Source organism: Theobroma cacao, chromosome 1 (assembly GCF_053813885.1).
Source record: "Theobroma cacao isolate CCN51 chromosome 1, ASM5381388v1, whole genome shotgun sequence".
NCBI lineage: Eukaryota > Viridiplantae > Streptophyta > Magnoliopsida > Malvales > Malvaceae > Theobroma > Theobroma cacao.
The window spans coordinates 11,935,341-11,947,775 of record NC_142639.1 but is presented as its reverse complement, the minus strand read 5'-3'; the positions used below and the strand labels follow the sequence as shown (position 1 = coordinate 11,947,775).

At 29.8% G+C, this 12,435-nt stretch overlaps 1 protein-coding gene across 1 annotated transcript; it reads left to right on the top strand.

Annotated features, from left to right (window-relative positions):
• The first annotated feature begins 5,672 nt into the window (after positions 1 to 5,672).
• Positions 5,673 to 11,720, top strand: LOC18612337 (chromatin remodeling protein EBS-like). Its single transcript, XM_018114110.2, has 5 exons — positions 5,673 to 5,971; positions 6,165 to 6,507; positions 6,628 to 6,696; positions 8,792 to 8,930; positions 11,379 to 11,720. The coding sequence occupies exons 1-5, from the start codon at positions 5,899 to 5,901 to the stop codon at positions 11,403 to 11,405; spliced, it is 651 nt and encodes a 216-aa protein (XP_017969599.1). The 5' UTR covers positions 5,673 to 5,898; the 3' UTR covers positions 11,406 to 11,720.
• The last annotated feature ends 715 nt before the right edge of the window (positions 11,721 to 12,435 follow it).

Sequence of the window (12,435 nt, the reverse complement as noted above, 5' to 3'; positions counted from 1 at the left end):
ATATAAATTTTAATTTCAGTTAAAATTATCATAAAAGGTATTTAATAAATAACTTTACATTAATTATGAATTCTTTTGTTCACAGTGGAAAAAAATTAACTTTAATTTTTATCTATTTTAAACAAATTTTTAAAAATATAAAACATATTTTTATATAACATAAGGTTTATAATTAATAATAAATCATAAAAAATGGTTCCACAAATAATTTATAAGTAACATATAATTCATAAATAACTAATAAATCAGCGATTTTTATTTTTCATCAATGCAATAATTTTTCTGTTGCTAGGCTTTTTGTTTTTTTTTTTTCAAATAGTTTTTGCAGAGAGAGGTAAAAGAGAGCGAGATTGTGATTTGGGTTGGAGTTGGATGATTTGCAAAGAGAGAGAGCTGTAACTCTTTTTTTAGATTTCGTTTTTTTTTTTTTTAAGTTATTTTTTTTAAGAACTTCTCAAAATCTTGTTTGGCTTGATTTTTGTTTTACGAAATAGATAAGTTGTAAAAAAGTCAGTCCAAACAGACACTATATATCAAAAGTTTTAAGTTTTTTGTTCTTGTTTGTCAAATATTGAATTTTATTAAGTATTAAAGTGATATAAACTACCACAACCACAAATCTTATTCTAGAATTTTGTTAAGTTTTAATGGTACGTTTGGTTGGCGGAATAAACAGGAATGGAATATAATAGTTATTATGTGGGAATAGAATGAGGTGGGAATAGAATAGAATAATTATTACTTAGTTTGGTATGACAAAGGGAATAGAACAGGAATAATTATTATGACTTATTATAGTGTTTGGTTGGTAACAATAATTTTAGAATAAGAAAGGAATAGAAAATAAAAAGATAAAAACACAATTTATTATTTATGTGACATTTTATTTTTATTAGATTTTTTAAATATTAATAATCTAGAATTTAATTAAAATATTAATAATAAATCATTTAAATATTAACATTTATTTAATTTAAATATTATTATGATTAATTTTTATTTTATTTTATTTTTAAAAATTAATAATTGATAATTTATTTAAAATATTAATAATTGATAATTTCAATATTAATATTTATTTATTTTTTAAAATATTAATATTTTATTTAATTTAAATATTATGATGATCAATTATTTTATTTTATTTTATTTTTGAAAATTAATAATTGATTATTTATTTAAAATATTAATAATAGATAATTTAAATATTAATATTTTATTTAATTTAAATTTTATTATGATTAATTTTTTATTTTATTTTTTAAATATTAATAATTGGTAATTTATTTAAATATTAATAATTGATGATTTAATTATTAATATTGTTTATCTAATTTAAATGATATTATGTTTATTTATTTTTAATTTATTTTGTTTTTAAATAGGAATAATTTATAATTTATTTTATTAATAATTGATAATTTAAATATTAATATTTTATTTATAATTTAATATTAATATTTTATTAAAAATTGGAATCAAGTGAGAGAAAGAGGAGAGAGAGAAAAATAATATTTTATACTAATAAAGTTGTAAATTTTCAAACTTGTAAGGGGTATTTTTGTCTTTATTAATTTTTAAATTTATTCCTCAACCATGGAATAACTAATACCATGGGGGAGGGTGGTATTAGCTATTCCTTGGTTTTGAAGGATTTTGAAGAATAGCCATTCCATAGGAATGGCTATTCCTTGGATCATTTTTCAACCAAACAAATGAATAAAAATTCCTTGGGAATAAAGGGAGAATGGCTTAGCCATTCCTCCAACCAAACATGCTATAAGTTTATTTCTTTTCTGTCAAATATTGAAGTTTATTAAGTATCAAATTAAATTTTATTAAGTTTTGGAAAGAAAGATTTTTTGTAAAAAAGCATTTGTAATGTCCTAAAATATATATGTAATATTAAGTCTAATTTTTTAACAGTTGACTAATGATGTTAACAATTAAGGGACTAAAAACATCATTTTAAAATAAAAAGGATCATAATGGCCTCTTTAAAATATCTTGAGAGGTTATTTGAATTTTACCCATATTTTCCATATATGTTGATGGCTTATCATATATAGCTGGTGGTTGGTTAATGAGATTATTGTAAATTTATCGGTAAAGGAAAACAAAATTCAATAGAACAGTTACACTACTTCTTGAGTATAGTAGCATTTCCTCGGTAGCTAAACATATTTGGAAACTTCTTGAGAAATAGAAATGGACATTCTTTATAGTTAATGGATGACTGATGAATACATTAGGAGTCATTTGAATAAGGAATTTTTTTTTTCTTTGCCAGAATTTTGATGGATTTTTATTTAATTTACATTAGAAAAGGTGTTTTTTTTTTTTGAAGTAAAATTGGTGGACCAAGTACTGGGTTTGGGTGTGAAAAGATACTTTTGTTCATCAAGTGAAAATTATATTTGTTCAGGGGTGAACAAAATTATTTTGAATTAAAAAAAAATCAATTGAACTGAAGTGAATAGTAATTACTTAAGTTGGATTTTATGTTAATCCATAATAGCCATGAAACAGTTTCCAAAATTGAGTCAATTTGATATATATGCATGATTTCAAATACCAATAATTATTAAATTAAAAACACTTAGTTGTAATCCATCAATAGATTTGATTATAAGATTTCTATCATTTTAATTTTTATATGATTTGTTCAGTTTGATATGCATGTCTGCACAAGTATCTCAATAAATTGATGTCAAAGTAGTTATGTGGGATAATGTAAGGGCCATGTTGAATTATGATGCCGTGAAATAATTAAGGATATAAAGAGTATATATATCCATTCTTGTGACAAATCTAATCAATGAAAAGAGGGTCACAGATATTGTATAGGCTGCATGGCTTATCCTATTTCGTGGTTGGAATACTATATTTTGTGAATTTATGCAAATTATATATATGGCAATTGTTTGGAACTAGACATGGAATACTTGCTAACTTTGGTATAGCCTTTCCAGAGAGAAGCAAGTACATGTGCTCTTGCCGCGGGACCATACTTTCTTGTCTACTACTTCCATGTGTGACACTAGAAATATATGACTTGATACATCAAATTGATTGAACAAGTTATATTCCTGGTAAAGTGGCTGAAAAGTTTAATGTGTTTTCATAATTTTGAGAGTAAAGAAGAAGACTACCAAAATGGTGAAAACATATATGAAAGGGCAAATACCATGATAATATCACTAAACGTGACATTCTTTAAGTGAAGAATGAAATATTTGCACATGGTGGGGTGTTGGTTTCTGGTAAATTTCCAAGAAATAAAAAAAATAATAGTGCAATAAAATTTGCGTATCATAGTACAATGATGGTATTTGGTACCTTACAATTTAATTTGATTGCATTATTGTAGTGTTTGGTATATAAGTAAAGTAATAATTAAAATGTAAGAAAGATAACATTGCAGCGTTTGGTTTATAACTATTTTATTAAGAATATAATAATAAATTTCAAAATTATCTTTATTTATTAAAATGTAAATTTAATATACTTGTATTTTTTTATTATTTATTTTTATCTAATATCATCTCTTAAATATATTTTTAATGTCATATATTTTATTTTTATTTCTTAATATAATTTTTTATATTATGTATTTTGTTTTTTAATTTCTTTTTTCTTTAAAAGACAATATAAATTTTATTGATTATCCAATAAAGAATGGCTATTGAGAGTAATAAAGAGATATCCCTCTAAATCTATCTATATATAAAAAATAAATAAATTATAATATTACAAAATATCTTTAACAAAGTAATAAAATTGAAAGGTAAAAATATTTTTAATAATATTGTAGAGTACAATGCAATTGGATTACATTAGTTTTGGACTGTAATTACATTACATCCATTAACTATGATATGATTGCATTGCAATCTTAATAGTTTGTTGTAAAACAAACACAACAATGTAAAGTAATTGAACATATTATAAAGAATATACTATCACTTTTCTCGTACTAAATGCTATCTATGTGTAAATTAGATGAGTAAGCCTAGGACAATCTATTGATGGAAAGACATTGAGAACGTCCTTACATATCTTCAAAGAACTAAAAGTGCTTGGTTTATTTATTTAAATTATCTTAAATTATCCAATTGTACTAGAAATAATGTTATAAGTGAGGAAATAGAATGGTTGAGAATCTGGTATGGATATAAAATTGCAGCCACACCACAAAAATGTCAACTATTTTCTTCATTTGTAAATGTAGAGTTTTCAGTGGCATGTATAATGAAAAGTTTGTACATGTTAACCTTTATTATTAAACACCAATAATCGGAACCTAATTTTTAATTAGTAATTTCTAATTACAAAATTTAATGGGTAAGAATAAGTTATTATTATGTGGCTGTTAAAGACTAGTAAAACCCGTTCAACATTTTGACTAATATGGTCTATCACTTTTATAATATTTATTTGTGCAAAAGATTAAGGATTAATCACTAACATTCTGAACTAGTAATAGATAGTTGGTAATTTAAAAAATTGATGAGTTTGATTAATTCACATTAAAAAAGAAGAATTTTTTTGAAGTAACATTGGTGGATCAAGTATTTAAAATTGATGATAACGATTTGTTTGTCTTGACGTAAAATAATTTTCTAAGAAACGTTTTCAAAACTTATACTTATTTGGAAGACGAAAAATTTATTATAGATGTAAAATATTTTACCGGTCAACAGGAAAAACATCCATTGACCAAGTAAAATGTTTTGCGTTTTTAAGAGGTGTAAGATATTTTTTAGAAAATAGAAAAAATGCTTTACTCAACCTAGTAGTATAAGGTTGATAAATATTACTATTTAATTTAAATTTTAAAAAAATTAAAAATATTAATAGTTAACTTTAAAAATTTTAAACTTAAAATATTAATATTTAAATTATTCAATACTATTAAAATAAAAAGAGTATTTTTAATGAAATCATTTAATGTAATGAATATTTTTATTTTAAAATTGAACAAATTTTTCTAATAATTGTAATAAAAAATATTTTAACTATCGCCATTTGATAAATACACATTTATAAATATATGTTTTTTATGTTTTATACAATTGATTAACATTGATATTTTTATAGTGTTATAGTACAAAAATGATGAGATGGAAATTATTTTAGATTTTATAAATTAAATTAATTTAATTGTGAAAGTTATATTTATTATTCAGTGAACATTTTTATTTATTCGTTGAAAAAAATTATAAATTATCTTATGAGAAGAATATAAAATCAGTTTATTATTTCTGTTTGGAAAGTTGTAAGATTTATTTTATCCTAAAAACGTAATAATTTTTAAGAAAGAGTGTTCTTTCACACTTCAAAGTCAAGCTTCTTCTTTCTTCTTGTGCCTTCATTCACAATTTTCAAGCAATTAATTGATTTTAATAAGTTCATTAACTGCTAATTAATCTTACTTCAAGGATAGAGCAGAGGCAAATGGAAGCTGGTATGAGTTGCACATGTACATATTTTCACAGCACAACAATGAACATGGCGGAGAAGAGAAACTGTCACCAACACAAATGCATGCATGACTAGATCAAGATGATGCTGACGTGTCGTCCACCCTGTTTTTTTTTTTCTCTCTCTCTCTCACATCCCAACGAGATTACTTCCCTCTTTTCTCTCTCTCTCTCTCTCTCTCTCTCTCCCCTCTGTCTCTTCTCTTTCAACACTCCGTCCTCTCCCGGTACCTAGGGTTTCTTTGTCTGCCCACTCCCTAAATCCTTAAACCTTTACCTGTCTCTCCACAATTCTTCCTTTTCTCTGAACCATAACAAAGAAAATACCCTCGGATATCCCATCTTACAACTCAGAAAGATCACATTTCATTCACATTTGACCCTCATTTTTTTTAAATAAAAAGAAAACCCTTTCATGGCCAAGACCAAACCTGGGAAAAAGGACCTTGATTCCTACACTATCAAAGGCACCAACAAAGTTGTTCGACGTATGTTTCTCCCAGAACTCATCTCAAAATTTCTCTTTTTTCATTGGAAGAAAGGCCCAAAATCCTTTTTTTTTTTTTTCTAATCCAAAATTTGAATTCTCTGTTTATTTGGCTTTGGGTCTTAAAATCTAAAACCCAGAAACATTTTTGGCTGGGAAAGTTTTGACTTTTTTTTCTCTTGTTTGTTTTGCAGCTGGTGATTGTGTGTTGATGAGACCATCAGACTCAGATAAGCCACCATACGTGGCACGCGTGGAGAAGATCGAGGCCGATCATCGGAACAATGTGAAGGTTCGAGTTAGATGGTACTATCGGCCGGAAGAGTCTATTGGAGGGAGGAGACAATTTCATGGAGCTAAGGAGCTCTTTTTATCAGACCATTATGATGTGCAAAGTGCCCACACCATTGAAGGAAAGTGTATAGTTCACACTTTCAAAAACTATACTAAGCTTGAAAATGTTGGTGCTGAAGATTACTTTTGTAGGTTCGAATATAAGGCTGCCACTGGTGGCTTCACCCCGGACCGTGTGGCAGTGTGAGTTTTTGATTTCTCTTGTGTTTTTCGATTGAGTTTCGGTAGTTTTTCATGTGTTTTATGTGTAATTGGTTATTGATTAATGTGTTTTTTTTATTCTCGTTGGGTTCTGTTTTGAAGGTATTGTAAGTGTGAGATGCCATACAACCCGGATGACCTCATGGTGCAATGTGAGGGATGCAAGGATTGGTAAACTTGTTATACATTTTTTGTTTTCCTTATGTAATTAAAGTGGACTGTAAAATTTCCTTTTCTGTATGTATGTAGAACTGTAGATTGAATTCATTTATCTAGTGTCTTGTAAAGATTTGTGGTCTGAAAGAGTTTCAAATTAATGTTGTATTTAACTTTGCTCCAGGTTAATGGTTACGTATTTTCAATTATGATGTTTTTCATATTTAATTTTTAAGTGTTTCTATGTTGTTTAACTTGACTGCTTGTGCATCTTGTATATAATACATTAATCCTATTAGGTTGTTATCATTAAAAAGTTTCTTGTTTCTTTAGTATTATTTTTTTAATAATTCAGAGCTCTTGAAGGAAAAGGATAATGTATATTTTGTTTTGTTCCGTAGCTAATGCTTTTAATTCTGTGTTAGTATTCATGAAACATTCTATGATGGATGCATTGCTATTTAATTTTATTTTTTCCTTAATTGAACACTGGGTAGTGTACATTTGTTTAATGATTGTTGTCTTAATTGTTTCTAGTATTCCTTAACTTACTTTCCAATAATGACTTACTTGGATCCTATTTTATTTGGTATTTTATCTATGAAAATCTGCTTCCTACAAAGCTGTGCTTTTATAAAGACTGAAGGTAATTAATTTAAGGCGTTGCAAAGAGCTTCCATTGTAGATTTATTAAGACATGGATCAATATGAGCTAGAGCAGCTTCAGTTCTGATCCAAAAAAGAGAAAATTCTTTATTTTCCCTATTAGGAAACCTTAAGTAGTTCTGCTAATGCCATCTGATCTACCTTTTCTGCTTCGTTTTCTTCTAACATGGTTAATTTCCTTCCTAAGTCACTCTGTATTATGGTAGAACCCAATCTATGCGTTATTGTGTCTTACATATGCTCACTTGTCTAAGATACTTAACATGTTGGTAATATTCCAGCAGAGGCCAGTCTTTTGACGGATTTTCTTTTCTGGGGGCAGGGGTAACTTTGAGGCCGCTTTAATGTTTCCTATTTGGCTTTTTTTACTAGGATAGGTTTGGGAAAATTTAGCAATTTTATGGTTTAGAGATAGATAAAAAGTTTATGGCTAACGAATGAAATATTGGTTTTATTGATTGAAATTTATGGCAAAAGAGTGGCTGGAAGTTGCTGTTAATGTCTGTCAGCGGCAGAGTGTAGAAATTTTCTGGTGATTTGAAGGAAGGGTGGTGGGATGGCACTAAGTTGTTTTAGGGACTTATTGATCGGTGGAATAATATTCATTGTTTTTAGAAGTGGAAAGGTCAAATTTGCTGCAAATCTAAAAGAAAAGGATTGAGGGAGAAAATAGAGTGGAAAAGAACACTGGCAGAGAATTGTGAATAGTTTGACTCTTAACTATTGGAAGGGGGCCTAATGAACACATAAAAAACTACTTGAATCAGAGTAGTACACAGTTGGACTTCTAGATCTCCTTGAAACTTTAGACTTCACTAAGATTATTGAAATACTAAGTTATCTTTGACTGTTAAAAGTTTAATTCAATTAAGTTTATATATGTAACTAGACACATAGCATACTGTGCCTTAGTTGTGCCCATTAATGAAGGCAGAGCTGAAATATTTTGGTTGCACCTTTAGGACTGTTCTATATAACCTTTTAAACTTATACTGTGTAGCTTCAATTTTACATTTTGTGTTTGTGTTTTGTAGAAATAGGCCCTTCAGTGTTTCTCAGCATTGAGTTGTATTTCTAGCTACTTTTGGACGTACGTTGACATGGGCATGAAGTACTATTGGCTAATTGTTAAAGAGATTGTTTTGTCAAACAATCTATTTATCAATGTCTGACTTGAGGGGACTTTGCATGAATTAGTTGTCTCTTCTAGGACTTTACCTCAACTAATTTTGGAGCATACTCTTGCTAGAAATGAAAAACATTTGTTATTTGGAGGCATTTTACTTAGGTCTACTTGTATGTTTAGTATTGTTTCCTCTGTTCCTTGCAATGATCTCCATTGTCGTGTATATGGATATAATGAAATATAAGCAATTTGAAATTCGATGAATTAATAAGAATACCAATCATCATGATTTCCTGATTGCACATTAGTATGTTTCAGGTTTCATCCTTCCTGCATGGGTATGACCATTGAAGAAGCGAAAAAACTGGATCAGTTTTTATGTTCTGATTGTTCGTCAGAGGATGATGCCAAAAGATCTTTGAATGCATTCGCAGTGTCGCCGTCCCTTGAGGCAAAGGTTAGAGCATTTATGTTCACAGTTTGAATTTGTGCAAGAACTATATGTCTTGTTTCTTGTGCTTTGGTTACTCCATTTGCTTATTGGTGGATTTAGTTATACTTTGTGTTAGACCAGCTTTCATGATCTTTTGATGATGATCTTCCAATGCAGCTTTTAGTTCCAAGCTTTGCCTCATCAAGCTGTAACCAAGCATTTCCTGTTTGCGGTTTCCCCTTGGGGATAGTTGCCTGTCCTTTCCTTTTCTCTTTTCCCCTCTTACATAAGAATCTCAGTTTTTCCATTTTTAATTATGCTTCCTTCTTATGTTTCTACTAAAGATAGCATCTCTTTCCCTAAACTCTGTTCCTCCTTTCTAGCACCCCTCCCCCTGGTTTTTTTTTCCCTCTCCACTGGATTGGAATAAGCTTGCTCAACTGATCAAAGACAGTTTTCTTCAGCTAAGAAGCTTGGATAAGGATTCATGATGCAGACCCCAGGGATACATTCATTTTCAAAATATCGGGATGGATATACCTAACAATGAAATTTATATTTATATATATATTTGCAAATATTAATCACCAATGAAACATACATATTAGCAGTATTAATCACTGTAAACTACTTTAATATATTTGATAAAAGGTCTATTTCCACAATGTGCCTATTCTATTTATAATAGAATAGAGAATATGGAAGAGACTAAAACAGCCCTAAATCTACAATATATATCAGTCTTTAACACTGCCCCTCAAGCTGGAGCGTAGATATTGATCATGCCCATCTTGTTACAAATATAATCAATTCTAACTGGAGAAAGATTCTTAGTAAACAAATTTGCTAACTGCTCTCCCATTCTCACATAGGAAGTAGATATCAATTTCTATGAATCTTTTCTCGTACAAAATGACGGTCAACCTCAATGTGTTTTGTCCTTTCATGAAACATTGGATTAGAAGAAATATGCATAGCTGCCTGAACTAGAATTTTACCCAAAATAATTTGTCCAAGGACTGTCATTTTCAACCTAAACTACTTTTCCATATTAGAATGGGACTTGTGGTGCAAGGGCAAGGTATGTGATCTCTGGTATTTTACTTTCAATTGGAAAGTAGATACCGAACAGAGTGCATGTTGCTTGCTGAGAGAACTGTAGTTACTTTTAGCTGGTGACTCCCTAGCTTCCCAGCTGCTGCTCTCTTTTGTGAATATGGGTGTGGCAGTAGAGAAAGATGTACTAGGAGAAGAATTCATTTTCAAGTATAATAAAATATTAAAAAGGAATTATACAATTGCTTAGGGATATGGGTTAACATGCCGGCTGCAAAAACTTTGAAATACTTTAAACGTTGGCAAACTTGTGTTTTAGTATGTGTACATGCAGTCATGCTTTCACTTGTTGGTAGCGAAATTTTGAAGCTTTTTAAATGTTACTTTCAGATCATACTATTATTTGCAAGTGTAAAGTGCACACATCTTATGGAATATTGTTTTTCCTCTTTGTCAGTTATTTTCGTGCTCATAGTTTCATGTTTAGTGGAGAAGGTTTTGAGCACTATTCCCGTTGTCACAGTCTATGGCAGACTTATCTTTTTTGGGATCCTGGTTTCTTTATCTGTTGCTTATTCTTTTACATCAAACACTGCCAAAGTGTAATGTTAGATAAAGATCCAATTTCATTGATGTATATATGTATATAAGTTTCTCTTAGAACTGTGTACCAGGTCAACCTCATCAGTTATAAGGAGACAAATATAATATAATTGAAGAGATGCTGATGCTGGTTTGGCAGTTGTTCTAAGATAAAATTACTTGAACTGGACAAGGCTTAGGTGCTAATTTGACATCTATTTATAAGAAGAGCTTCCTTTTTGGACTTTAAAATAGATGTCTGCCAACCATCCAAAACTAGCATAATTGTGAGTTGGTTGCTTTTTACCTGTCCTTGTAGATATAGATCTAGTAGTTGCTCCTTCAATGTGAACAGATCCCATGCTACTTTTGTGATGCCTGTACAGGGCATTCATGTAAATTGACTATATCAATATGGTTTTACATATAAAATGATGATGAAAAATAGTAGGTTTATTTTTTAACCTCATTATTTTTTGTACAGATTAACCTCATTTTTAGGAAATAAAACTTTTTAGTACTTTCTTCTTTTCTTGAAGGCATGAAGTATAACGAAATACAATTTTTTAATATATTTAATTATTACAAGAGATTGAATTACCTTGATACTTTGTTATCTGGAAGGGAAGTGGGATTTCATGATAATAAATTAATTACAACTTTTTCTTTATTGATAAATAGAAGTTCCATACTTTTCGAAGAAAAGTTTTAAGTGTTTTTTATTGCTGCATCTAATGTTTTATTCAACAACAAACTATTCTTCTTTTTCCTTCATCCTCTTAGCACTGTAATATGGCCATGTATTTGATCTTATATTTTTTTCTTTTGGCTTAGGTGGAACCCAAGCGTAGGAAGAGATAACCGTTTTCACAACGCAGAATGAGGAGGTACTGATTTTCTTGCACATTAGCTCAAGTATTGTCGTTCTTGCTTGTGTTGTGGAATTGTACAGTGCAGAGAAGATACTAAGTTTGCACAAACCAGAGAGGCTTCTTTCATGATTTACCATGTTCTCATGTTTGTATGTGTGGTCGGACTTGGGAGATGATGTGCCTGTGCGTGCGCAATCTCTGCAAAATGTCATCTTAATATAAGCTGTGAACCATAACAATGGCACAAACTTAAAAATTGGGAAACTTTTGGTTTTTTTGTTAGGCCACAGTTTCTCTAGTCGCATATGATTGTGCCATTTTCTTCCATCACCTTTTGGGGCTTGAGAATGCTAACCTGTTGCTTGAGATTTATGGCCATCTGCTTCCAGAATATCATGGCACGCACTGATGAGAGCTGACATTTAACTAGAGAAAATGATCCAGAGACACAGGATCACTTTCTACTTCCTTGTTTTTGCCTCATGTTTGTTGAATTCAGAAGGTTAAGATTATCATGCTTCCCTTCAACCCTCTTCTGATACCTGTGCAAAAAGGCCCATTTTAGTTTTCCCGCATGAAGTCAGTGCAAAACTGGGTTTCTCATATTAAAAGTTCCATGAGGTTATTGAAGTCCCGAGGCAGTATCCGATTCCATTGCGGGGATGCCTCATCCCCCATGGACCTGAATCTGATAACTGAAATATCAGATGGCAAATTGTGCTTTCAGAGAGCTGTATTTTCAACAGATGATATTGGTAATTGATGCCATGCATCAGGACAGGGCTAGCCCAAGAGAAATAGCCCGTTCTTTCCATGTCTCACTCTAATGGTATTTTGGGGTTTTGTCCTTTTCTAAGGCTAATGCCAGCTCCTTATTATACATTTGATTAGGACCATTGCAAACGGACCTTCCAACGTTCTAATTTTGTGACTTTCTGAAAGAACAAATTTTCTCAAATGGGGGGAGTGGAGGAAGTGTTACTCGTATATGAAGAGTTTTTATTTCTCAGAATTGGCTA